This window comes from Oryza brachyantha, chromosome 5, assembly GCF_000231095.2.
Source record: "Oryza brachyantha chromosome 5, ObraRS2, whole genome shotgun sequence".
Classification (NCBI taxonomy): domain Eukaryota; kingdom Viridiplantae; phylum Streptophyta; class Magnoliopsida; order Poales; family Poaceae; genus Oryza; species Oryza brachyantha.
In genome coordinates, this window is record NC_023167.2 from 14,417,413 (window position 1) to 14,445,288 (window position 27,876).

The following is a 27,876-nucleotide window of genomic DNA, read 5'->3' on the forward strand; positions in this document are numbered from 1 at the left end:
GCTAAAATATTATGACAACCTTATGTCAACCAACCACCCCCGTATGCTCGCGGTGCAATGGCCGGCCACTGGCCAGTCGAGAACTTGAGGTTCGTGCACAGACATCACCACATGATTCTAAAACACAAGCGATCGATTGCAAATTTTTCATGCACAAGTGGAAGTACTCCTGGTAGCAGAAATGTATTGTAGATCCGAGGAAGATTGCACTGAGATTAACATGATCTTCTTTTTATTCACTTATTCCTTTTAGCTCAATCTACATAATTACATGACGCAAGTTGCTATACACCACTCCAGAGAAAAGATCAATCCAAGCCACCGTCGTCGTCGTCGTCGGCACCCACGCCACCGTGTCCTGCCTCCCCGGTCGGCGACGGACAACCGACAACACCGTAGGGATCCGCCCCTCTTCCTCATTCCCGGCGAAGTGCTCCCGTCGCCGGATTTGTGGAACGGAAGAACCGGCACCGCACGCTCTCCTGGATCACAAGCTCACAGCTCACTCCACTGACCACGAACACTTCTACTCAACCTACCTAAGTAATCGGAAGACACCATGCGTCAGCTCCACTCCGCTGCCCATGTCGTCGTGAGCTCTAGGCGTCTCGCCGCGTGGCCGCCCCAGCGCATGCTGCACGAACTGGATTTCTTGAATAGAGATTCATTTTTTTCCCCTTCTGATTTTCTCTCTGTTTTTTTTTTCTTGTGGCCACGGCACTACGGCAGTGCCGGTGGCCGCGTCAATCGAGGGGGTAGCATGTGTCCTCACCGCCGGTGTTCCAGAGGAAATGCGCGTAGGCGGCGGCATGGTGCGCGTTGCCGGGGTCGGCCGCGATGGCCTCCTGGTAGGTCTCCTCCGCCGCCGCGAGGTCGTTCCTCGCCTTCCACAGGAACGTCGCGTACCGGCTCAGCGCCTCCGCATCCGCCGGCTCAGCGCGCACCGCCCTCTCGAAGTACTGCTCCGCCCTGCGATCAACGGGAGGTTAGACAACGAATCACCGTGGCGCGGCTCAGATGAGCACGACGTCAACTCATCGAACAGGTGGTGGGTGCAGCCGGGGGGACCTACCGGTCGTGGTCGTTCTGCACGAGGTAGAGAAACTGCGCGAAGTTGGCGAGGATGAGCGGGTTATCGGGCTCCTCGGACACGGCCAGCTCGTAACTCTGCTCCGTCCGCGCGTACTCGGCGTGGCCCTCCGTCTCGAGCTCCGCCTCCACCGGCGCGACGAGGTTGCCGAGCACGTCCGGGTCGCTCAGTTCCTCTGCACGCGCGTTGGCCTGCATGTTCGAGGCCTCCGCGACCATCCTTTCCCAAATGGCCTGCTCGTCCTCGGCCGGAGTCTCGGGAACGGCCTTACTAACTCCCGTTCCCGCCGGCGGCGCGGGTTGCTGTGGCGCGAGACGGCTCAGCAGTGACAGGGACTCGTCCCACCGGTCGTCGCCAGTGGCTCCCGCGACGGGCCGAACCTTGCCGCCGCCACCGCTGCTCCCGCCGACCGAGGCAGCACGCCCAATAGAGAACGTCTTGACCGAGGCCGCGTCGAACCGCGGCCGGGATGGCTCGCTGTTCTGGGTGTCGACCGCCGCGACAGCCGCGGCGGACGGTGGAGCAGGAGGGATCGCTGCGGCGGCGGCGACGCTGTGGCCCATGGAGTGGACGGTGAAGTTGGCGAGGAGGAGCATGAGGGAGACCATCAGGGCCGGGGTGCCGGCGAAGATGTGCTGGAAAAGCCAGACGAAGGAGGCGTGCATCTCGCCATGGACTCGCGCCAGGACGCCCTGCAGGTCGTCGCACAGCATTGCCTCCCGCATCTGCTGCAGCGCGAAGCTCTGAAGCTCCCGCACGATGAGCACCATCGACGAGAAGGCGCGGCCCACCGAATCGCCGGCGGAACCGAGCAGCCGCTCGTCCCACCGCGTCTGCCGGGTCACCAGCTGCTGATGCTGCTTCTTCCGCTTCAGCATCCGGAGCGACAGAGGCATCCCGGCGCTGCTTGCGCTCCGCTCCACGCTCGCCGGCCACCCGCACCCGGTGGGCTGCACCCCCACCGCCGCCGCGAGCTCCTCGATCCTCCTCAAGAACTCCGCGTCCCCACCTCCCACGCCATCCAAGCTAGCGCTCAGGGCGCACCTCGCCGGCTGCCGCAACCCGCGGCGCCGCGCCATAACACCGACGCCCCAATTAACCGGGCCGCAGGATCTCGCGAGGCCCGCGCCGGCACCGCCGAGGGCGGGGCGCGAGGAGGACGTCGAGGGCGACGACGAGGCGGAGGAGGAGTGCGCGCACGGGGATGGCGCGACGGCGGCGACCTGGAAGCCCATGGCTCGCTTCTTCTCCGCGCGTCGGAGGGGCGCCTCTCTCCTTGCCTTCGGCTGGGGCCCCGAGACCACCACCGCAAGGGGAGGCGTGGAGATCGCGCGCGGCCGCAGGAGAAGAGAGGAGGCCGCTGGCGAAGGAATGGAAAGCGTTGGGGGCTTTTAATTCAGGAGAAGAGAGGAGGCCGCTGGTCAGCCTCCGGCGCACGGCGCTGCTCGTGATACTGGTGTAAAGATTTGGACTTTTAACATCTCGAAAATTATATCTCAGGTTATTGAATTTTTTAAAATGATATCTTTGGATATTTTTCTAAAGATATTAAAAACTGTTGATATACCTATACCGACTTACCACAATGTAAAGTCATCAAGCCAATTTTTTTTAATAATCCTTTATCACTTGCTGTTGTATCTAAATTAAGTATTTTTTTTCAAATAGATGAATGAGGAAATCTAATTTACAACCACCATGATTAGCATAAAGTATTTGAATTTTCTGCTCAGTTGTGCAATTCTGAATTCCTTTATCTTTTCCTTCATCAATTCATGGTCCTCCAACTTTACAATAATGTAGATATACAAATATTTTTCCATCTAAGGCCTTTGAAATAGTGAAATGCATGAATGGGAAAGCGAACTACGAGTAATTGGGCTGGAGCCCTTTTTTACCCAGTACTTTCAAACAAATACAAAGGTGTACTTCCTCTGACTATCGGCCTATCAATTTACTAACTTCAAATTAGTAATTATAGACATATTTAAATACTGTGAATATTTCTCTAATTTTAGATATTAAGGATACGTGCAAAAGTAAAGTCGGATATAGTCTCTTAATCAATACTATATCATATATATAGATGTGGGTATGTATAAGGATAGACTAAGACATTGTCTCTAAATCAATACACTAAAATATTTTTTTGTTATCCTCCTTTTATTTTTATTTACTTCATGTAACAAAATTACTTTAAACAAACACTAGGAGTCAACTTTGAACCGTTGTCACCCGCATGCTTCAAATTTTGGATTGCAATTTCCAAAAATTAGGTGATCTTGGAACAAAGCACCCCTCGGTAGGAAAATATTTCACCTGAAATTATTATTTTGTTGTGAATTTTGCAAAATTTATATATACTACATCCTTTCTAAAATATAAATATTTTTAGATTTTTAAGTAGAGATCTAGATTGAGGAAAAAACCCTTTCATCCCTTAATGAATAAGTGATGAGTTTGGTTGGGAGAGGATATATGGGGTAGAATTGGAAGAAATTTAAATGTGAAATAATTGGCGGTACAAGTTACAAGTATTAATGTGAATATTGTTAAAAACACATTGATCGGAAACTAAGATTTAAAACCTTAAATTATTTGTATTTTCGAATAGACAGAGCGGATTTCTAACAAAAAAAACTAATAACCATTATTTATTACTGTGTTATAAGACAATAAGAGTTTGCCATTTTGCACGTGCTTTGTATGTGAATTGGGGATCCAGGGGATAAAATAGTAACCCAAATTATTAAGTCAAGTTTGTTAGGAAGTCATAGGTGCAGAAGATAAAGTAAGCGCCAAATTTATCGACGGATCTAGAACGTTAAGAATCTCTGGCCTGTGATACAAGCTTGTTAAAAACAAACCTGATATTCTAAAGAAATACACCCTTTACAAATGTATAATGGGGTTAACCCTAGAAAATGTGTAGTTGCATAATTATGAGTCCAATTGGTAATAACAAACCATAATTTTTGCTTTTAAAAAAAATAACAAACCACGTGCTCGTGTCTTTCCAGTGCATGCTTGGGCAACTGGGTAGCGGGTGAAAAGCGAGAACAAAAAAAAAGTCCACTTCTGCCTAGAAAAAGGAACTGGTCCTAGCGTAGAAGTATACAAATTATAGTACTCGTATTAAACAAGTCCAAAGGCCACAGAACTACTGATCTAATCATATGATTATGTGAACATGGGAGCCGGACGTTGCTAGGTCGGCTTGAGTCACCGTCGTGCATGCAACCACTCAAATTCAATCCTCGCAAAACAAAATATCCTACCACTAGGTTTTATACATCACGATGGATACAGATGCTAGATTTTATCTTATTAAAAAATATTATGATTATGCGAACATAATTGGTTCTTAAATAAGAGCGGATGAAATTATATCATCTACCATTATAATATAATACCGATTTTACTGTTATTGGCATATGAATCTCATGCATATGTCAGTGATGTAATAGCAAAAGATCTTAATTTAAAGACCACCAACAGTGAATTTCGACGTGCGAATTCCTCTATTATAAGACTATATATATTAGCGACGATAATAACACTACCATTATTACTAATTCTATCATCATTATCCCAGAGGACGTGAATCCGGCAGCGTCCGCCACCATCAACCCACCCACTTAACGCCTCTTACGTCTGACCGTCTTCGAAAATGAAAATACACTGAGCTTGAGCCCATCTGACGTACTAGTGCCGTCGTTTCGCAGGCACTCTCGCTACACGCCGAAACGGTAAGAAAGCGAGGGGGAAGGGAAAAGAAAATATCTGGGCGAGCTGGAGAGCGCGCGGCACCAGGCACCAGCAGATGACCACCAGACTCCAACTTGGTGATTTTGTACCGGTCGGCCTGGACAAGCGCAGGAAGGGAGGGCCGCGTCGGGGTCGACCTCCTTCGATCCGCTCGTACTCGATCGGACGGCAGAGAGCGTGAGCGGACGGTCGACCGCGGTGGCCGCCGGATGGGTCCTGGAGGCTTCCGTTCCGTGCCGTTCCGCTCCACGAGCAGCACATGCCGAAATTGCGCACGGGCAGTCGGGCACAACGCAGCTGTAGCTGTAGCCTCTACAGTCTGTAGCTTAGCGCGGTGGAGTCGTGCCTGTCAGGTGTGTGTCGTGTGCCGCCTCGGGTCGCGGGAGAGTTAAAGAGGATGGGTGGTGGCCAAGCTGGATCCCGTTCGCTGGGAGGAGTAAAATCGGAGTTTTTCTTCCCTCGCCGTGCCCTACTGTCCTGGGACTCAACACGACACGGTGTACTCTAGGCTCTAGCAAAGAACAGGAATACAAATATCTTCTTAAATCCAAACATCACACGAGTCACGGACACACGGAATCTGTTCAAGTTATTTGTTCCTTTGCGTTTTTGTCGTGGCTGAATATATGAATTACTTATAATGATAATTTGATGATAGAAATAAATAAAAATTGTCCATAATAAGTACGTATTACTACTTGTCTTCTCAAATATAATCGTTTCAATGTTGTTTTGCAAACACTAAAGTGTAGTCAAAAGGTTTTATTTTAAGTGATTCCTACTTGATTAACTACAAAATTATTGAGATGATTGAAATCATAAAAATAAATAAAGAAACGCTAATACGATATGAATGAAATATAGATCCTAAAAATATTTATATTTTAAAACTAACGGAATATTTGACATAAAATCTTCTGAAAACCATTTTTAACGTATAAGCATTCTAGATTGTTTAGAATCTAAATAGATGACAAAAGATTCTTTGTTTAATCACTTAAACTAGCATGGTAGTTTGTATATATTGTGCAGCTAGCATTATTATAAATTCGCATTTACATGATTTCTTACCGTTGGTATTGATTATTTTTAAATTTCTTAGTTCAAATGGGATTCTTTAAAAAACTATATTTCTACGTGGAACCTCATTTTACTTTTTTTTAGTTTTAATTCCCAATTTGTATTTATACTTGTATTCAAAACTGGTACCTATGTAATATTTATTTTTTTAATTTACATTTTAGATACCTCTAAATTATATTTATATATAGATTCTTCATTCTTTCTCCTAATATTACTTATTTTTAACTGAAATTTTATATGTTTCCAATTTACTCTTATAGATGGGCTATTCGAACAATATTAGTTATTTTAGTTTTTAATCTAAATTTTGGATTTTCCTAAAGTGTATTTACACGTGGTCTTTTTTTACTTTTATTTATTTATTACAATTATTATTTTATTATTTTCTTTACTGATGGATTATTTTTTTTTGTTTTTCAATTAATGTGAGATTTTTCTAGCCTGTGAGAACAATCATGGTGACTCATTTTTAAATGATTAAATTCATTTCTATGCACCTGATTGCTGGTGAAATCATTGGAATAATTAAAATCATAGGAATCGGTTCATAAATGTTTATATTGTGGTATGAAACTTAAATTCTAGGAATGATTATATTTTGAAACCAAGAGAGTATCAAATACAATTACATTAAACCTATCTGTGAATTGTATACAGCCACATAAAGCCTTCGTATCTTACTGAAAAAAGGTGCACACGTCACTTAAGAGCTTGTTGGAAAAAAAAAAATCTAAGCACACATTTAGTGGTCGACACAAACCTTCAGCGTGCATCGAACGGATTGGCATATAGCTACCAAAAATCTATTGAAGACATAGCAAAACTACAAATAAATTAACTATTATAAAATTAGTAATATACTTAAAATAAGCATGCATCCTAATGTTTCTTTGTATACTTATAAGCTAAAATTTATATTTTAAACTTAAATTTTATGGTGTTTTATTTATAGTTTCTTTTACATCATTTGCCTTTAATCACAATGAAAAAGTATATATAATCTTTAACAATCTATTATTTCTATTGCTAATAAACCTTACGACTAGTTTACTACTTCCTTCGTTTCGTAATTTAAGTCTTTCTAACATTATCTAGATTCATATAGATACCAATAAATCTAGGCACATATATATAAAACATATACATTTATCAATTAATGAATTTAAAAAAACTAAAAAGACTTACAATATAAAACTGACGGATGTAGTAATAAGCAAAACCAGATACGAAACTAGCGATTACCAAACCTGGAACTCATCAATGAAGTATAATTATTTTATATAAATTTTAAGTTTCTGAAGCAATTTTTGGAGGAGGCATTTGGGTAAAGCCCAAACCGTCACACGCCTATTATGCCCAGAGCGAAACTATGGAAGCTATAGTATCGAAAGAACTTGTATTAACACGCCATTTGGAAAGCCTGATACACGCACGTTCATCAATCATCCGTTAAGAAAAGAAAAGGACAGAACCCGTCGTCGCCCAAATAATCCACATATAGTGAGTAGTTCGAGCAACCGCTAATTTTATAACCAACTTGGTGTGGGATAGCATTATCTTCTGTCCTGATTCTGCTAGAACTAATCGCGAATGGTGGGTGCTGTTGAGAGAGACTACTTACAGTATTATTTTTTGTCGTGGATGGGCTACATATGGTGAAATGTCATGGGCCGTGCCGTACCTGTACCTGTCGTCCGATGAAACACGCCGCGGTAGCGGTTAAAGATTGTAACGGACTATAGTGTCCGGCGATCTCTCCGCCGTCCAATATTTTCGAGTGCCCCACACAATGATCAATTCTGTGTGTGTAGTCTGAATGGACGAACGAGGGCAATTCTCGCCCACGATGTTGACAACTAAAGCTGCCCTAGGCCCTAAACGTTATTTCAGCCCTTAAATCTTACAACCCAATATTTTCATTTTTCTTATACTTACAAGCAAAAACATAAATTTTAACTTTAAATTTATACATTTGATCATTAATCTTATTCAAAAAATATATAATTATTAATAGTTTTGTTTTGATTTGATTTATTATTAAAGTAAATTTTAAGTATGATTTATATTTTTTTATGTTTGGATAAAACATTTGAATGAGAATAATGGTCAAACGTAAATTTAAAAATCAATGACGTCAATTAAAAAATTGGAGGAAGTATTCACAAATCACTTTTCATTTACAAATCTGTCGTTTAACATTTTCCAAAAAATACAAATAATCACTCCTTAATTTATCCTTGTTTCCGTTAACACACATTTTATGCAAAAAAATATATGGAAATTAATTAAAAGTAAATAAATGTATTTTTAAGTTTCTACCATAAAGGATTACTTAAATATGTGTTAATAATGTTTCTCGTTTTACGTGCCAAAAAGCTTTATCCTAGGGCTGCATAGAACACAGCCTACTTAGCAAAATTTCCTTTGATGTAAATCTAACCAATATATATTGTAGTAAGTTTGCGACCACACTGATGCGATTTACGGCTAAACTTGCCATTCACGATAATCGTTTCAGGATATTACTCTGTCCCATTTTCATGGATTCATATCTGCTGCTTTTTCTGAATAGGTATCAGTATGCTTACTATGCTAGGACGTTACCATGACCAAGCAGATTAGCTTATCGCCGTATTATTTAAATATATTATTTGCTTTACGGTTAGAAAATACGTTTTCTCAAAAAAAAAAACTTCTACTTACTCTATCTCTTCAAGTTTTTTTGATGTCAAATATTTTCAAATTAACTAAATTTATAAAAAATATAGCAATATGTTCAGTAAGCAATAAATATACTATAGAAATATATTTAATGATGTATTTGATGAAGCTAGTTTCATGTTATATATATTAACATATATTTTTATATAAACTTTGTCAAATTTAAAGAGTTTTAATTTAGGGCAAAGTAGCCTAATAATATTATTTGGATCTCTTGTTTTAAGCTAATTTATATATATTTACTAAATATTTAATTTATTCCTATAATAAGTAGATAATTCAGACAATCTACTCAATCATCTATATCAAACAAAGTCTAATGTCTAGGTATGGTTCACACAAAAGGCACATTTAATGGTCAAATGGTTGATATTCGTTTCTCCGCAAATTGAACGGACAATATACCGTTTCTTAGAGTAATTCAGCAGATCATCTATTCTATAAAAATATATGATGTGAGGAAAAAACAGGTTTCAACAGGTCATCCATCCTATTATTCAAAAATAGAGCATCATTTATATTAAAAAGAGCAACTCTAAATATGCATGTTCTCTTTTCTTCATCGATAACTCAACATCCAATCACTAAGATAAGAGAACAAATATCAACATGAGAAGATATGGTTATAAAATATCAATAAAATATATATGTATCATGTAATATGAATGTTTTATTAGAGTGATTCATAATATGAATAGAGAATCTATTTTGAATTGTCATCTAAATAAAAATATGAATGATGAAATTTGGATGAACCGATAGAAATGCTCTTAGTGATAAGTTCCAGCTCGGGTATCTTAAATCGTGTTCACGATACGATATGAGATTTACTCTCACTAAATTGCAATGGCATGTGCAATCAATTCATTCTAGGAAGAATTCTGATGGTGGGCCATTTTTGGAGACTGCGGGTTGTTCTGATTGATCGTATTAGCTCAAACGTAATCCGTCAGTTGTGCCATGTGTGTTCATACGAGACGATCCAAAATAGGTGGACGCGATTTCAGATCGTCCTCCTAGTACTACAAAGGAGCGGAGAGCGACGGTGCAGCAGGGGCATGTGCATTAACTTCAGTATAGTAAGGTAAAACTTCCGGGAAAACTGTTTTAAACTCTCGAGACTTCTCCTCGTCTATTGCATATTATAAATAGTTATAAAAAATATAAAAAAATTGTGAAGATATATTAATATGCGATAATATCACTACACAAACATACAAGTTAAAATATTACTTCTATAATCCATAGCAAAATAACAAATATATGATTGTGAGTATGTGTATACTATTCATAATTTAATTTATTATTTTTGTTATGGATTGTAGAAGTCATATTTTAATTTACATGCTTGTGTAGTGATATATTACATATTGATCTATCTTCATAATTTTTTTTTCAAATTTTACTATGACTATTTAGGTGTCCTTAGAGCTTAGAATCCTGCTCAAACTTTCGCTCAACCCTGGCACTTCTCTTAGTACCTGGTAGTGGAGTAGCAAATCAAGGTTTATATGCAGCATCAAATGGAGTGTATGACACAGTAAATCTTTCGCAATGAAAATTTTGCAAGGCACCGGACACCTCTTTTTTAGAGGTTAAAATTACCAACTCACCCAAAACGAGATATACGAAGCATATAATTAATAGATACTTAAATTTTAAAAATATGAAAATGGATTTATTTAATTTTTTAAGAAACTTTTATATAGAAAACTTCATATGAAACACGCTAATAGTAGTTTGAAAGCGTAACAATGGATACTGAGAGAGCAGATAATCTTATTAGATACCTACTCTATATTTTAATATTTAACGACATTGGCTTTTATATGCGTTTGACCATTCATTTTATTTTAAAAATTATATTATTATCTTATATTTTATTGTGATTAAATTTATATTTATGTATATTTAATTATTACATTTTTTAATTTTTATAAAGTTTTTTTAAAAAATAAATAGTAAATGTGTATAAAAAATGAAAGGCATCACTAATTAAGAAAGAGAGAGAGAGAGAGGAGTTTAGAACGGAGCCACCGTTATAATTCGTTCGGTCCCTGTGAGCTCGTGTCATGTGGTGCGGCCTCGGCATCTCATCACAGGGACCAGGCGAGGGGCGAGGCGATGCGCCAACGATCCGACGACACCCATCCTTATCCCCAGCTCTGCCTCTGCTCCCGATCGGTCGAGAGAACTCCATCGCCAGCTTCCACCTGCTGGCTGCTGCACCGTGCCTGCCTGCACTGCTGCAGCCTCGTCTCGACGCGCCCCGTTTTTCCACCCCCACCTCACCCACAGCCTTAGGCCTTGATTAGTTCGTAAATTTATCATATTGAACTTTTGGACATTTAAATAAAGTATTAATTATAGATAAAAAACTAATTACATAGTTATGTAATAAATCTTAAAACGAATCTTTTGAGTCTAATTAGTCAATGATTAGCTATAAGTGCTACAGTAACTAATATGTGCTAATGATGAATTAGTTAGGCTCAAAATATTCGTCTCGCGGTTTCGAGGCTACTTTAAAATTCGTTTTTTCATTCGTATCCAAAAACCTCTTTCAACATCCGATCAAATATTTAACATGACAATTCTCCCAAAAATTTTCTACTGAACACCACCTTATCCTCTCCGCGCATTTGTTACCGTCCGCGCCCGTCTAATCCAGTAGCCGTGCTGTGCTCTCTCTTCCCCGCGCGTGCCTCACCTTACCCGTAACATCTCGCCGCTATCCGTTCCGCGCGAGCGAGCAGGATCACCCACCCGACTTGCCGGCCGCTACACTCGCTCGCTCCTCGACCGAACCGCGAGACTGCGGAATCAGCGGAAAGTTTGCCTGGCCTCTCGTTGTCGCGCGCGCTTTCGGTCAGCAACAGCACGGGCGACGACGAGAGGCGTGGCACATCAGAGCGCAGCTTTCGCGTACCGGCCCGCCACTGTTTCTGAGATGGGTAGATTTTGACTTTGACGTACCCGTATATATCTCGTGTGTGTATCTGTATCCGCTCGAGTTTAATCATTAGTGTGTTGCTGGTATTTGCGTTCGTTTTAGTGTTTGGATCCTGTACCAGACTAGCTCACTTAGCCCGCAGTACAGCGGTTGCAGCTGAATAGCGGATACATGCAGTGCAGAGCTTGGGTTCGTCGGTCGATCGACCCTCCTCGCGTCCTTTTCCTGTTGTGCGTGTAGCATGACGTGATGGTGTACGAGTTGTAGAGCACATGCATGTGTGTTTTTTATACGTGTGTCGCGCGTGTCCCGCGTTATCCAGAGCTACTTCACGGCAACGGATCAGGAGAGGAGCGAACAGGTGCAAAGATAACGAGCTAGCAACCAGCCGCGGCGTGGTACTGTGCTATCCTTTTCCACCTCAGCTGTTTGGCTGTTCCACTTTTCTGATCGGTCTGCCGTGTCAGCGTTAGCATGTCAATCCTGCTTGTGTGGCACTGGCAGTGGCAAGTCGCCCAAGCAGGACGACGAACATATTTTCATATATCTTCTTCTGAAATATGGGATGTCGTCGTCATGCAAAAGATCCAACAGGTCGATGTATATGCAAGGCATAGCAAGCAAACTTCTGTAGAAAGTTCTTGCCCTATCTTGTCTTTATAGCATGCTCTCTTCTTTTTCGTTCACGGGGGTACAGATCCTCAGTGACGGTCCATCGCATGTCTAGGCTATTGGTCCGTCAGAACGAAGTCATCTTAATCGGGCCTAAAATAAGCCCGTTGTAGATGTAGTCGCATAGCCGAATCCAGGTGCGCGCATATGTTTAGAGTCCGTCACAGATGAGTATGGACACAAATATAAGCCCGATTGAGAATATCTCAATCATCTCAATCGGGCCGACTATCAAACCCGTTAGAGATGAAACCCATCTCAATCGGGCAGATTATGGCCCATCACGGATAACTCTCGTTACTGACGGGCCTGATGACCCTTATCTCTGACGGACCTAAATTATGGTCCGTCACGGCTGACTCTTATCTCTGACGGGCCTGATAACCCTTATTTCTGACAGGCCTAAATTATGGCCTGTCAGCGATGACCCTCATCTCTGACGGGCCTAAATTTTGGCTTGTCATAGATGCCTATTTTTAAATATGACAACTTCAAACTATATTTTTAAATATTAAGTGATTTCAAATGGAAAAATTGTCAACAACAAAGTTGTATAACTTACGAAGATTTACAACTTTTATTTTGGTCATTTTTATATAAACATTTGAATAATTTGAATTCGAATTTAAAAATATGATAACTTCAAAACAACATTTTCAATTACTAAATAATTTCAACTTAAAAAAATCATCAACAACAAAGCTCTATAACTCATCAAAATCAATAACTTTTATTTTGGTCATTTTCTATTTAACTTTTTTTTAACAGTTTGAATTTGAATTTAAAAATATAACAACTTCAAACAATATTTTCAAATACTAGGTTAAACGTGCTTAGCCTAGAGCAATTCCTAGATGAGTGACCTACCAAGAAGACACACGAGTAAGAACAAAAGCTAGCAAAATGAGGACAAAAGTTAACAAAATGTCCGTCGGAGATGGGTGACCTACCGGGAAGGCAATGAGTGAGGGCAAAGGCTAACTAACAAATGCCCGTCAGAGATGACCAAAGGCACACAAATGGTAAAATTTATTTTTTTGGATTATAATTATTTGTGACGGGCCATAATCTAGGCCCGTTCGAGATAAGAGTTCACAGATAATAAAATTTATTTTTTTCGATTATACTCATCTGTGACGGGCCCTAATCTAGGCCAGTCAGAGATGAGAGCCATCTGTGACGGACCATAATTACAGCCCGTCAGAGATAAGAGTCCTCTGTGATGGGCCATAATCTAGGCCTGATTGAGATGAGTATCTTCCGTGGCGGTCGGATGCCCGATTGAGATATTTTCTCACATCACTGACCTTTGTTTAGTGACAGGAGCTATGTCCGATAGAGATGACACTTTAAATCCGTTAGAGATAACCGGTTCTGTTCCAGTGGTTATGTCAAGCAGCTCAAGCTCATTGAAGGATTTGGATGGTGTATATCGATCCCTACGTGTTGTGAGTAGCATTAAGCTTCCTTTTTAGAAGCTATGAAGCTCTTCCCATATCTTAAGATAGCCTGTTTCGTCTTGGACATCAATTGATCGTGAAAGGTTTGAACAACTGCTATAAAACTATAATTTGGTAGAAGAGAATGTGGTGACGATTCTGACCAAAACACCAAACCTTAATTTGCGTTGTTGGCGATTCGCAGCAGCGTCACACGTTGAAACATGAAGCTATCGAACTACGATTGTGAAATAGGGGGGGCTTCTCTAATCGCAATCATTCATGACAAAAAGAAGTCCTTGCCGGCGATCGCACTACGAGATGTAGCCACGGAGCGCGATGGCCTGCGAAATTTTCAGATCCAGTCGTATGATCTTCGGATTGGCACGTTGGACGGGATCCGGGTTCAATGACATGCCCCGTGACATTCTCGGTGATATTAAGCCACTGACGTGTGGGACACACATGGGTCCATCAATGACTCAATGTTACTAAGAATGTCACGGGACAATGTCACTGAATCCACATCCGCGTTGGACGTGTGGCGGTGTGGGGTTTGGTGGCCCACGGTAAAATGCTAGCTGCCTCGCCCGAGCCACCGCCGGGAGCCCGGATACCAAAACCCCCTCGGTGACGGTGGTTGGAGGAATAGCAGGAGCTCATGGGCGTGGATAATGAGCCAACTTGGCTTGTTAAGGGGTGACTTGTTTGGGCTTATTATCTTAACGAGCTAGCTCAACTTGGCTTCTTAATGTAAACAAGTTAAAAGTCTAACTTGGCTTGGCTCATGAGCTGACCCGGCTTATTAACGAGCTATGTCTCATTTAAATTATCAATAATTTATAAATTTATCATAGATTAACATAATAGACACTAACTAACAAAGTACTCACAATATAATAGTTTGAATGTGATTATAGGGTTAAGCACTAGTTAATAAGTTCTAAATATATAAAACTATATATAGTGATATCTGGGTATTGACGATCTAAACAATCAGCTTGGGAGCTAACCTATTAAGCTCATGAACTAAATGCCCAGCTCGGCTCGATTCATTAAGATTATGAGTTTGAGCTAATCTAAGTCAAATTTGATGCGAGTCGATCCAAGTCACAAGCTTCGAGATTTTTGTCCACCTTTCGCGGTGCTATCATGCTTGAGTACAAGATTGACATTGCTGCTTCACAGAGCTCACTGATCTTCTACGGTGATTCCTTCGTCGGGGAAGAGAAGGCAGAGAAAAGAGATGGGATAGGTGATATCGGTGACATGTGGATCCTATGCGAGTTTCAACATACTTTTTATTATTTTCCTGATTGCAATACCATGTAATCACCAATTAGATGCCGTCTAGGATGAAACTGGCATACAAACCGTCAAGGAAGGGAAACGAGCCACTTTCAGCAGTTAAGAGCATCTCTAATAAAAAATTAAAAATTTACTCCCAAAAGTCTTGTATTGAAGATCTCTGCCCTCCTAAAATAATGAGGCTAAAAAATTACCCCTACTTTAACAGAGGCCCGAAAAATAGTGATAATAGTTGATTGGTTGGCCATATAAACAAAGTGGGACCAGGTTTTTTGGATCATCCTCTTCCTTCCCCCTTGTGCATGAATGATGGGCGATGCCGCTTTATCATCATCTGAATTGATCATATAATTTGCTTGATCTTCTTGTTTTGTGGGGGAAATGGCACACCAAGTTTATGCCCTAGCCATACATTTGATCAATCAAGTAATATCCCACAGCAAAGGAGGCAGAGGAAACCAGGTTAGCAAAGGAACTTCCATGCACGGTATGTGTGGAATTTTCTCGCAGAATGAGCGATGGGAACACATATTGCATTCCCAGATCTAATTTATTTTTGGCTAGAATATCTATTGGAGATATATTTTTATAACACATTAAAGCTTTTAGAAACTTTTGAGCGCACAGTCAGAGATGCTCTTTGGAGAGGCTTAGGGCATATTTAGGGAGCTTAAAATTACAAGAAGCAGCCTATGAGAAGCACTTAGAATATAAAAAGACTTATAGTTTGTAGCTTCTGGTTCATTTTATGGATTCTATAACATTAGATTCTCCGAAGCTAAATACAATTTAAAAAATTTTAAGTTCTAAATATTCTATAAGAAGTTGTAACTGCTAGGAAGCTCTCCTAAACATGTCGTATGTTTCCTCGTTAACGGTTGAGTATAGGCAAAATCAGAGTCGGGCAATTATTGATCGCCCTAATTCCCGAACTATCGATATGACAACAAGGCTTAACACCGTAACGGTCCATTCTGGAAAGGCCGAATCCCGGGATAACACGGGGAATAAGTTCATTTTAGGTCCCTCATGTTTACGCCGAGTTTCAAAATCGTCCTTAAATCTCAATACCAGAAATGTTAGACCTCGAATTCACATATCCCGTCTAATATAAGTCCCTAAGCAGTATGAAGGAGTGGTTTTGCTTACGTGACATCCTAATCAGCCAAAGAAGCCTTATAAAAGATGTGGGGTCTACTCGTCAGTGAAATAGGATTAAAAAGACGAAAAAAAAACTCTCCATCTCTCTCTTCTCTCCTTTTCCGGCAGCAGGAGGAGCTCGGGCTCAACCGGCTCGGCGACCGCCGGTCGCCGACCCCCGCCCGCGCCGTCGTTCGCTATCCGCTCCTCCCCAGACCGCCAGCCGCCGCTGGCCACGCCGCTCACCCCCTTCCCGCGCCGTCGCTCGCATCGCCTACACCCTGCCCACGCCATCGGCCGCATCGCCTACATCCTGCCCACGCCATCGCCCTGCGTGTCCCGACTCGACGACCGCCGCTGCTCGTCCCTAGCCCGTCGTTCGTCGTCGCGCGGTGACCAACATGCCCCAACCCGCCTGCCCCCACCGCCGTCTGCACTAACCCTCGCTGTCGACCGTCCGTACCAGTCCTATTCTCACAGCGAGCTGCCGTCGTCGGTGGCTTCTCACCATGATCGTCAGCGGCCGGCTCGCCAACCAGCATGACGACAACGGCGACGGTGCCAGCACCAGCAGCGAGTGCTGGTACGTACTGTGTGCTAATTAATCAGATCTAATAATTATAAAATAATTAGTACGTAGCTAGCTGATCGATCGAATAATAACTAATTTGTAAGTGCATGCACATATGCATGATGAATTGATGATACGTACGTAGGTGAACGCGGAGCAGCTGGGCGTTCCTGAACGAGACGTCGCCGGAGCAGCAGATGTTCGGCAAGTCGCAGACGTACGCCTGCATTCAGTTCCACGTCTATCGGGTCGTCACTGGCAACGCCTAGGCAGAGCGCGGTGGTGGCTAGGACGTAGGCTTGCGGCGGCGGCCGAGGTGACCGGCAACGGCCTGTTCGATGGGGCACCCTCCACCGCTCCGACGCTCCCCATCGTCCTCAATCTAGTCGACGGGGTATACGGTGATGTGCACGTCCGGGCCAGGTAGGTGTCGTCGTGCATCGTCCTGGTGCGGATCGAGCGGAGGCCGACGTAGGTGGGTAGCAGAGCCGCGCGGCGGTGGCTAGCGACAGCCGGTGCGGCTGGAGGGCAGAGCACGGGCAGCGGTCGATGCGGGCGTGCGACAGGGGTGGTGGCAGCCGGGCCGATGGTGACGGCGAGGGCGACTAGAAGGCGGATCCCTAGCGCGTCAGTCGTCACCGCCCATCCCCGCCCGCGCCGCCGTCCGCCATCCGTGCGAAGCTCGCCGACCGCTGCCGTTGCCCTAGCTCGCTGGCCGCTGCTAGAGCAGAGAGAAAGGGGGAACCGAGACAACAGCTCGCCGGCCAACCCAACTCGCCATTCATGGCAGGATACGAGGGACACTGCCGGTGCGGCGGCGGGCGGCAACGGGCGGAACGTGGGCGAGAATTTGCCGACGCCGGCGTTGCCTCATGTCGTCATCGGATTTGGGTGGGGACGCGTCCGTACTGACTAGAATTTTCCGTCAGCGAAACAATCTATGCATACTGCCCTAGAATCTAATATACACGGTTTTATATAGTTTAGGGTGAAAATATCTGGTATTGAGGTTTAGGAACATCTCGTAGACTCGATTATGTAATGTTGAGGGACGTCAGGTGAACTTATTTCAATAATACGTACGGGACCACGCCGTGTTGGGCGCATTTCCGCCTGGCCCCGGCCTCCATCTCCATGCTCCCGGACGGCCCAGGCCCACGGGCGTTCCCGTCACGAGGATGCATTCATACATCGTACCTTTGATCCTGAACTGATCGAAGAAAAGGAATGGGTTCATTGGCGTTTGAGCAAAACATTTTAATTATGTTTGATCATGAAAAAGAACGCGCATGTCCTCTCTGTCCAATTAAATGTTCAACAGATCAGAGGCAGACACTTGCAAGCCGGCATGCATCATGCATGCATGCGCCCGTAGATCGATCATATATTCCGTGCCCTTTCTGCTAGACCTCGTCTTTTCTATACGCACACCCCCTGCATCTTGCTGCTCCGTCTCTCTCGCTGCACGGTAAGCATGGCGGCTCGAAGGTTCATGCCGATCGAGCAGTGCTCGACGGAGGGGCGGTCACAGCAGACGGTGGCCGCCGACCTCGACGGCACGCTGCTCCTGTCCCGCAGCGCCTTCCCGTACTACCTCCTCGTCGCCCTCGAGGCCGGCAGCCTCCTGCGCGCCGTCGCGCTGCTCATGTCCGTGCCTTTCGTCTACCTCACCTACATCGCCTTCTCCGAGTCGCTGGCCGTGCGCGCGCTCCTGTACGTCGCCGTCGCGGGCCTCGACGTGAGGGACATCGAGTGCGTGGCGCGGTCGGTGCTCCCCAGGTTCTACGCCGGCGACGTCCACCCGGAGGGGTGGCGGGTGTTCAGCTCGTTCGGCAGGAGGTACATCGTGACGGCGAGCCCCAGGGTGATGGTGGAGCCGTTCGCGAGGGCGTTCCTCGGGGCCGACGGGGTCATCGGAACGGAGCTGGAGGTCAGCGAGTCCGGCAAGGCCACGGGATACGTCGCCAAGCCCGGCGTGCTCGTCCGCGAGCACAAGAGGAACGCGGTGGTGAGGGAGTTCGGCGACGCGCTGCCGGACGTCGGCATGGGGGACAGGGAGAGCGACTTCGACTTCATGGCCATCTGCAAGGTACGTACACAACTACGCATGTGTTACAGACATGAAACTATGAAAGCCACTAACATGCGGACCTGAGGAGCAGTGGGACCCGCATGTCAGTGTTTTTCACCACCTCAGCAGTACTTTTCCGTTAATTATGATGTTTTTTTAGTGAAATGGAAAGTTTCTCTGTTTTTATAGTTATCGGTATAAATATGATATTAACCACTAGAAATTTAAAAATCACATTAAAAGGTCATATAATAATAAACTTCTATATAGAAACCTATTTTTAATGAAAGAGGAATTTTCTCTTTTTATAGTTATTTAATGGTATAAATATAAAACTAACCAATATAAAGTTAAAAGTTATTTTAAAAGGTCATATAATGAACTTCTGTATAGAATTTTTTTTATAAAAAAACACATTGTTTAACCAAAGCCGGTTCTATAATTTCAAGGGCTCTAGATGAGTGCCATGAGTCCTTTAGGCTAAATATTTTTATCCGTAATACATACTATATAACCATTTATCTTTTAAACTGACATAAATAAACATCACAGCTAACATGATGCCCCATGTATTAACTTTCTAAGAGATAGGTTGCAATATAGTTTCTATTATCAATTTCTCTAAATAATGTTGTATACTAAATTGAAAACAAAAATAAATAACATGAATGAAAAATGGAACAAAAAATAAATTAGGACTAAATCTTTTTTTTATTTGTGTTCTTAGCAATTAAAAAAAGTAGTGCTAGAAAAAATAAACTACAATAAGAACATCTTAAAATCAAATATAATATTAAATTCAAAAAAATTCAAATTTGGCTACAACTAAAAATCCAACAAGAAAATGATAGAGCTACTAACCTTAACTATCTATTAGGATTCGTAAGTTGATTAATCATTATTATAGAAAGAACAAATAAAAATTCAAATAATATGAGCATCTAAATATAAGTTTGGTTGGGCCCCTCCGGGATAAGATCTTAGGCGGTCATGTCTTTTGTTTAGGCCCTTAGCTGGCCTTGCCTGTTTACAATTAAAAAAAACATACGTGTAAAAACTGGCAATAAGCTGGCACAATATGCCCCCATCAACTCTCTCTAGGATTGCATATGTTCATGGACAATGTATTGTAGTACATCCTACAGTACGTTATAACTGCAGGCTGCTTAAGTGCAACCGGCAGGGAGCATATGGAATTCTGCGATGTGGTCGCCCAACCATGTACTCAGTATTTGTCCTAGGTAGCCAGGTAGGTTAACTGCAACAATACGACCAATAAATCAATTTCCTGTGTTGTACTCCCTCCGTTCTAAAATAAATTAATTTTTTATTTTTTACATATAATTTTTAACTCTTCGTCTTATTCAATTTTTTTTCGATGGATATTTTTATTTTTATTAGATGATAAATCATGAATAGTACTTTACGTGTCACTAATTTTTTCTAATTTTATAAAAAAAAATTCAAATAATACGGACGATCAAACGTTGGACACGGAAACCAAAGAATTGATTTTTTAGGACAGAGGGAGTATTTGCATATATGTGAATAGTACTTGCAACGAGTATGCGTTTTGTTCGTCGCCATTTATGTTAAGATGCTGTCACGCTCAGTGTAAGGATAATTGTAGTATGGCATTAATCGATCTGGGGCAATCTCTCCGCGTTAGGTGTCTGCATTTCACCAGTGAGATCAGTTGGTTGAGAGGTCGTAGTTGTGTCATATATATCGACTACTGCAGTACTGCTCTCATTTTATCCCTTTCCTGTTTTGTAGGTAACTCTGAATCTAGCTCTCTTCACGCATAGATTTCCATTTCCTGCGTTCATGTACGCGTACTAATATGCTAACTAGGCAATTAAATAGCCGATCGATAGCTCATAGCAGGGCAGCTGTGCCTGTCAGTGATCACTCCAGCTTGGTTGTATGGTTGAGTTAGCCCTGTCTGTTCGATGATATATGGTCCAGGTGCCACTCAATACCGTTTGGTAGGAATTGATACTTGTGATGTACTTAACTACTTATGATCCCGAATAAAATCCATGAAGAATATGAACGGGAGAACAAAGTCTGGCCCGTCCATGATCTGCAGATTTCCTCGTTTGTTCCCGCCCACTTTGAAACGGAATTTACTGTTTTGCTCCAAGTGCTTGCACTGTGGTCCTGCTAGCATAACTGATTTGATTCCAAGTTTGCGATGGGGCATCACGGTCACGGGCTTACTATGTTCAGATCGATATGTATCTGCATGCAATTCTGGAATTCTAGTTACTGTGCTGATCTTGTATAAGCTTATCGGCTAGCAACAATTATTCCTTCTATATTTTCTTAGACAATGTCATCGACTATTTTACGCATTTAATCAATCATTTTATTAAAAAATTATATTACTATTAATTTTTTAATTAGAATTATTACTAAATGTATTTTAATTATACATTATATTTTTTATATTTGTAATTTTTTTAATAAGATGGATAATCAAATGTGTATGGAAAAATCTATATCATCATCTTCCTCTGGTTCGTGCTCTAGCAGTGCTGCTGGACTGCTAACCTGCTTCACAAGCGCGACATTGCTAGCCACACTGTTTGCCCCTTATGTGGTCAGGATCCTAAGACAGTGAACCACATCCTCCTTAACTGTGTCTTCGCTAGGCAGGTATGGCTCCAAGTGTTGGCGCCCCCGGGTTGGACGTCGCGTCCCTCTCACCCACCAGAGGCGCTTGGCTTCAGGACTAGTGGTAGTCTTCTAGAGTTGGCTTACCCCCAACACCTGAAGGCCAGTTTTAACTCTTTAGTCCTCCTCGTCACCTGGCAGCTGTGGAATGCAGCCGTGGAATGAGCGAAAACGTAGAATATTTGACTCAGCGTTGTCTTCCGTCTAAGCTGTTAAGGGACTCGTTATTTCAAAGGGCCAACTATGGTCTGTCGCCGGCATTGTCACTTTTGAGGATATCTTGGGAGTGTAGAGCGAGCCTGCCACCTTAACTTTTTCCGCTTTTGCTAATCATTAGTCACCTGAAAATTTTGATTATGTCAGTCGATTTTATAGCCAAAGGATCGCTTCAAGATTGGTGCACTGATCTAGCTCAGGTAAGTTGTTTCTTTTGTTTGGTAACGGGCCAGATGGTGCAAATAATCGACTGATGGTTTTGTAACTTTTCAGTCGACTGATCAATAGTCGCTTCCAACTTTTTCCTAGAGTTGCGTTTATTTTATAGTCACGCTTCTAGTTTAGTGCTCTGTTTTTTTTTTCTCAGCATAGGGGCCTGTCAGGCCTCTCATAGTCACGCTTCTAGTTTAGTGCTCTGTTTTTTTTTTGTCTCAGCATAGGGGCCTGTCAGGCCTCTAATCGTCGTGTTTCAAACTCTTTTTTTTTTATATATTGATGTATAAATTTTTTGCGCGTTCTTAGAGAAAAGTTTGGAGAAAGCATTAGTTGGGGTACGGATCCCGGATCCGGACTATATATTGTGTTGTTTGGGGGCAACCGAGCTATGTATGGCACAGTGTAAATTTTGGCAGAACTTAGGGATAATATGTAATTAATCAATACATGCTGATTAGTCCACGGAAGATAATTAACCTAGCGGGCATTCGAGTACTAGACGAAGCGCATTATCCATGTTTAATTTTTTTACTTCTCCATGCCCATATTGATCCATGCATATATGCAACGTTCTGAATTTAAGTTGGATCTCTATTCATGAAGGAATTAAACTATGCACGAAAGGATCCATGCATATATCTTGACCAACGTGACGCGTGTACGAATGCATGCAGGACGCATACATCGTGAGGACCTCGCGGAAGCACCGGCCGGTGCCCAAGAGCCAGCTGCTGAGCCCCGTCATCCTCCACGACGGCCGCCTCGCCCGGCGCCCGACGGCGATCAACACGCTGCTCGTCTTCCTCTGGATGCCGCTCGGCTTCGCGCTCGCGATTCTCCGCGTGTACGTCAACCTGCTCCTCCCGGAGCGCGTCGTCTTCTACGCCTACAAGCTCATGGGCGTCAGGTTCGTGGTGCGCGGACACCCGCCACCGCCGCCCGTGAACGGCAGCCCCGGCGTGCTCTTCGTTTGCAACCACCGCACCGCGCTCGATGCGGTCGCCGTCGCGGTCGCGCTGGGGCGCAAGGTGAGGTGCGGCACGTACAGCATCGCTAGAAAGACGCACGGCGTCTCCAGGCTGTCGGAGCTCGCGACCTCGCCGTCGCCGGTCAAGACCGTCGAACTGTGCAGGGAGCGCGACAGGGACGCGGACCGCGTCCGGCGGCTGCTCGAGGAGGGCGTAGACCTCGTGGTCTTCCCCGAGGGCACCGCTTGCCGCGTCCCGTTGCTGCTGCGGTTCGGCGCGCACTTCGCGGAGCTCACCGACCGCATCGTGCCGGTGGCCATCGCCACCAAGGAGACCATGTTCCACGGCTCCGCGGCGCGCGGGCCCGACCACATGGATCCCTACTTCTTCTTCATGAACCCGCGGCCGACGTACGAGCTCACGTTCCTGAGCCAGCTGCCGAGGGAGCTCACCTGCGGCGGCGGCAAGTCGCCGGTCGAGGTGGCAAACTACGTGCAGAAGGTGCTCGCCGGGCAGCTGGGGTTTGAGTGCACCGGCATCACGCGGAAGGAGAAGTACCAAATGCTCGCCGGCACCGACGGCGGTGTGGAGTACAAGGAGGACTAGAACATATAGCATACAGAGCCACGCCACTGTTGGTCATCCTACGGTCAGGAAAGTTTGTTCATGTTGTTTATTGTTGGTGTAAAGTCACATAACAAGCTTCATGTTGTTTATTATTGGTGTCACGTCACATAACAAGCTTCATGTGCTTATACAAGATCTGAAGCTAACAAACGTAGTACTCATGCTACCTGTTCTATCGTCGTGTTACAGCCACGCTTCGAAATGGAAAATAGTACTCCCTTTGCATTTTTATTTAACGTCACTTACTTTTGAATTTATATTTAATCTAGAAAGATCTTGTTGCCAATATTTAATTATAGTAAATACAACAGTGTAATTAAATCATAAATCAAATAGAATAGTTAAAACAAATATTGTTTCAAACCAACTAATATAGACTTATTTGGTGTGACATGCACAACATGCAGCCTTCAGTGTAGAGACAACACAAAGACTGGAGCATGCTGCAGGAGCATGCAGCAGTATAATATTTAGCCACGGAGGAGTTCAGTTCATGGTAGTTTTTTTCTTCTTTTTATTTCTCAATCTGTAGAGATATTGTGGAATCGAAATTTGTGTTGGATGATAGATGATTATTTTCATTGTTCTTAAATTTTCATTTCTTTAATAAGGTTATTTTTTTTAGAACTTACCAGCATTTGAGGGGATATATATATATATAACGGTATAACCAGCTCGAGTATAGGGATCGAACACCCAAGTGACAAGACACGTAACAAGGACAGTGCACAACTTCCTGGAAGCAAATCCTCTGTGCGCGGCTGTTCCAACTTGGCCAAACGCCATCTTACAATGGATATAGAGTAACAGAGTCATTAGATATTTTCGCAAGCATACACACAATCCAACACAGCAACATGTCGAACGGCTACTGCAATCTGCACCACAGATCAGTCATCAGATAATCGTGTCATGTGCAGATGTCGCATCGCGCGATCGTGCCCTAGCGGTACAGCAGCAGATTTACGTGCGTCACGGTGCACGCGACACGTGCTGCAGGAACTCGTGGTCACCGAGGAGGCGGGCCATGGTGTCGGGCGCGAGGCAAAACTCGACGTCGACGCTGCCGTCCCCAGACCGGCCCGGGAACGCCGACATCTTGCCGTCGAACTTGTTGGCGCGTCCGCTCCTCACGGCGAGCGGCCGGCCCCACCCGAAGTCGTTGCCGTCGTACATCGGGAACCGGGGCGAGCTCCCCATCGTAAGCGCCGCGCCGTCGGGGTTGCCCAGAGGGAAGCACCGCGGCGCGGCCTCCCACTCCGCCGCCGCCAGCCGGATGGCGCCGTCCTCGTGCGCCACGACGGTCGCGTTCAGCCTGGCCGCCGCCCACCGTAGGTCGTTCGACGCCAGCTCGGCCACCTTCGCCGTTGTAGCCACGCTCTGGATGGCGTTGCCGAAGTAGAGCGGGGAAATCGCCGGGCGCAGACGGTGCCGGCAGTTCACCGCCATGCGGAACGTCGTGGTCGCGTCCGCCGCCAGCAGACGCCGGGATCGCGTCACCGCCCTCCATATATGCGCGCATAGCGACTGGAAGGACGAGATCTCTCTGTAACCACCCTGAACCTTCGCTTCATCCACGTGCTTCCCGTCAGCCTCTGCAAAATTGTCGGATCTTCTCCGCTGGTTGGCCTTGGCCTTCAGCTCGCGAATAGCCGCAGCGCTGAAATGGAGCACTCTCTCGCGGAGGGGCGCGTCGGCGTCGAAGGTCACGGCAGGACCCGTGCCGCCGGGGAAGCGGATGACGGCAGTGGAATCGCCAAAGAAGTTCCGGCGCAAGTCCGGTGGCTGGACCGGTGTGCCGCGGCAGAGACCTGCCCACGTGTTAAAGAAGTGCCAAAAGGAGGTGCCGTCCACTACGGCGTGGTTAGCGACGAAGCCGACGAAGACTGCTCCATCGCCGAGCACGGTGAGCTGGAAGGAGGTGAGCGGGCGCCGGTGACCGTCGTAGCTCACGGTACGGTCCATGGGGAACAAATCCTTCGTCAGCCTGGTTGGCACATCGGCGTTGGGCACAAGGAAGTCGTCCAGCGACAGAGCAGGCGCGACCGCGTGGTAGAACTCGACGGCGGCGGCGTCGCACCGGATGACGATGCGGCCGTCATCCAGCGTGACAAGCCGACCGGCGAGGGCAGGGAACACCGTGAGCGCGCGGGAGAGCGCGCACACGAGCGACGACGCTAGGGAGGCGATCGGTACGCCAGGAGGCGGGAAGAAGAGCCCCTTCTGGATGTAGTGGCACGACAGCATCGGCATGTCGGAGACCGAAAGCTTGACGTCTCCAGCCGCCGACACGCCGTCCGGCCGAACGCTCTGCTTTGAAACAACGGTGACGGCGCTCGTCCTTGGCGCATTCGCGCAAAGCGTCTGCGTCTGCGTCAGCGGAACGACCACTGTCGCTGGCGCAGCCGAGGCAGCCTCCACCATAGCGTACGGAGAAGACCAGCCGGGCAAAGTATATCTCTAGCGTTCGAGCTGGAGTGTGGCGGCGAACCGTGCGTCGCAGAAGATGGCGTTGGAAATTGCTTAGTTTTGGCACATTATATAGCTAGGCATGGAGAGTTTACTGAGGGAGTGGATTCGTCTCCCGCAAACCCGCATCTGCGCTAGTAGAAAATGGATGGATGGGACGGCATGCAGTAGTATCATCCGGATCGGCGCCAGCAATTGTCAAGCTCACACGCCTGAGATGGCGCCGCGACCGCGAGTTCGACCGGCCCTCGTGCGGCTTGTCCCGTGGCCCCGCCGCGACGCGCCAAGCATTCGCATCCTCCCGGTCTGGCTGGCGTTGCTGTCACGGGGTTGGCCGGTGCCGGAGGACCGAGCATTATTTGAACGGAAGAAAAACACACGGGGCCGGCCAGGGCGGGCCAACGCGAACCTGCCCGCGCGTGCGCGTGCGCGCACGTTAGCCTCGGCGGCTCGTGGGCCGTGTTCCCTCGTGGGCGAGGGCGTGGACGCGGGGAGCTGCATCTTGCTCTGCCGCCCGCGGCCGCGTGGTGGCGAGTTGCGACCGCACGCACGGCGAGGCGGTCCCCCCGAGACCGAGAGGGCGTCGGCCGAGAGCAACACCACCGAAACGCCCAGACCGCACGGTGCGAGGTGGGCAGGAAAGAATCATGGTCGTGCTCGAGATTGCGACTGCGTTTGCGTTTGCATTCTCTTGTCGCGAGCAAATAGCAATGAACCGGCGCTACATAAACAGTTCTAATTTGGGCTAGACTCTTCCACTAGGGAAAAAAAAAAGGCTCTGAAATAACTCTGGCACACTGAGATGGGCTTCCTACCGAACAAATGTGAAATAAGTTTATCTGTGGTCCCTTAATTTACATCGAGTCTGTGAGACATCCTAAACCTTAATACCAATCGAGTCTATGAGACATCTTAGACTTTAATACCAAAAATCTTCGTCCCTAAACTGAAACTGTGTAAATTTGATTCAAGGACAGTATGTACGGATGGTTTCGCTGACGTGAAGTCCTAGTCAGCAAGGAGAAAATAAAAAAAAATATGGAACCCACGTGTAAGTCTGTAAGTCACATGTTAGCAAGGAGAGAATAAAATGTGTGGGACCTACGTGTAAGCGACATGTAAGCAAGGAGAAAATAAAAAAAATGTGGGAACTTACATGGATCATACTTTATGTTAGTTACATCGATCATACTTTATGTAAAGTGCAAAACTTGGACTCCCACGCGAGCATCGGCCACTCGAACATGTGCACCGTCTCCCTCGTGCGGTCATGCCGACCGCATTGGCGGAGTCCGGCGTAACACCGAACAGCGCAAGGACGCCCGATGTTAGAACCAGACAGCGCCGTCGTGGTGAACGGGATGGAGTCTATGACGCGGCAAGGCACGAATCTTAGCGCCAACGTCACCACCTCCGCGAAGTAGAACGGGAGCATCTCACCGAAGCGCACCGCGTCCTCGTGGAAGCACACCGTCGTCGTGGCCGCGGCGACGCCTCGTGGCGTCATGGACTCCACCGTGGCGTCGGCCATAACCACCTCCCCCGGCCTCCGCGGCCAGCACGCCCTCCACCGGCCGGCGCCGCTTGTCCCAGCCATCGGTGACTCCCACGCTCCCCCGGCTGCCGCGGCCTCTACCGGCCGTCGACGCCTCCCCCGGCCGTCGCGGCCTGCATGCCCTCCACTACCATCGGCCGGGCTGCCTCCCCCGGGCGTCGGTGACTCCGCCGACCCCCGGCTGGCGCGGCCTCCCCCGGCTGTCACGGCCTGCACGCCCTCCACCGGCCGGCGCCGCCTTTCCTGGCCATCGGTCACTCCCCCCAGGGTGCCGCAGCCCTCCACCGGCCAGCACCGCCTTCCCCGGCTGCTGTAGCCTCCACCGGCCAT

At 45.8% G+C, this 27,876-nt stretch overlaps 4 protein-coding genes across 4 annotated transcripts; 1 reads left to right on the forward strand and 3 right to left on the reverse strand.

Annotated features, from left to right (window-relative positions):
• Positions 1-210: 210 nt before the first annotated feature.
• LOC102708526 lies at positions 211-2,528 on the reverse strand. Its single transcript, XM_040524661.1, has 3 exons — positions 1,073-2,528; positions 773-969; positions 211-634 (listed from the first exon to the last, which is right to left on the reverse strand). Exons 1-3 carry the CDS (start codon positions 2,323-2,325, stop codon positions 600-602), a joined length of 1,485 nt encoding a protein of 494 aa, XP_040380595.1. The 5' UTR covers positions 2,326-2,528; the 3' UTR covers positions 211-599.
• A 15,657-nt stretch (positions 2,529-18,185) lies between these two features.
• On the forward strand, positions 18,186-23,728 carry LOC102705911 (glycerol-3-phosphate 2-O-acyltransferase 6-like). Its single transcript, XM_006654423.3, has 2 exons — positions 18,186-18,834; positions 22,602-23,728. The coding sequence occupies exons 1-2, from the start codon at positions 18,220-18,222 to the stop codon at positions 23,499-23,501; spliced, it is 1,515 nt and encodes a 504-aa protein (XP_006654486.1). The 5' UTR covers positions 18,186-18,219; the 3' UTR covers positions 23,502-23,728.
• Positions 23,729-24,173: 445 nt separating this feature from the next.
• On the reverse strand, positions 24,174-26,031 carry LOC102706194 (uncharacterized acetyltransferase At3g50280-like). Its single transcript, XM_006654424.3, has one exon. The coding sequence runs from the start codon at positions 25,944-25,946 to the stop codon at positions 24,495-24,497; it is 1,452 nt and encodes a 483-aa protein (XP_006654487.2). The 5' UTR covers positions 25,947-26,031; the 3' UTR covers positions 24,174-24,494.
• Positions 26,032-27,177: 1,146 nt separating this feature from the next.
• LOC121054484 (BURP domain-containing protein 13-like) lies at positions 27,178-27,876 on the reverse strand. Its single transcript, XM_040524374.1, has one exon. It carries the CDS (start codon positions 27,874-27,876, stop codon positions 27,178-27,180), a length of 699 nt encoding a protein of 232 aa, XP_040380308.1.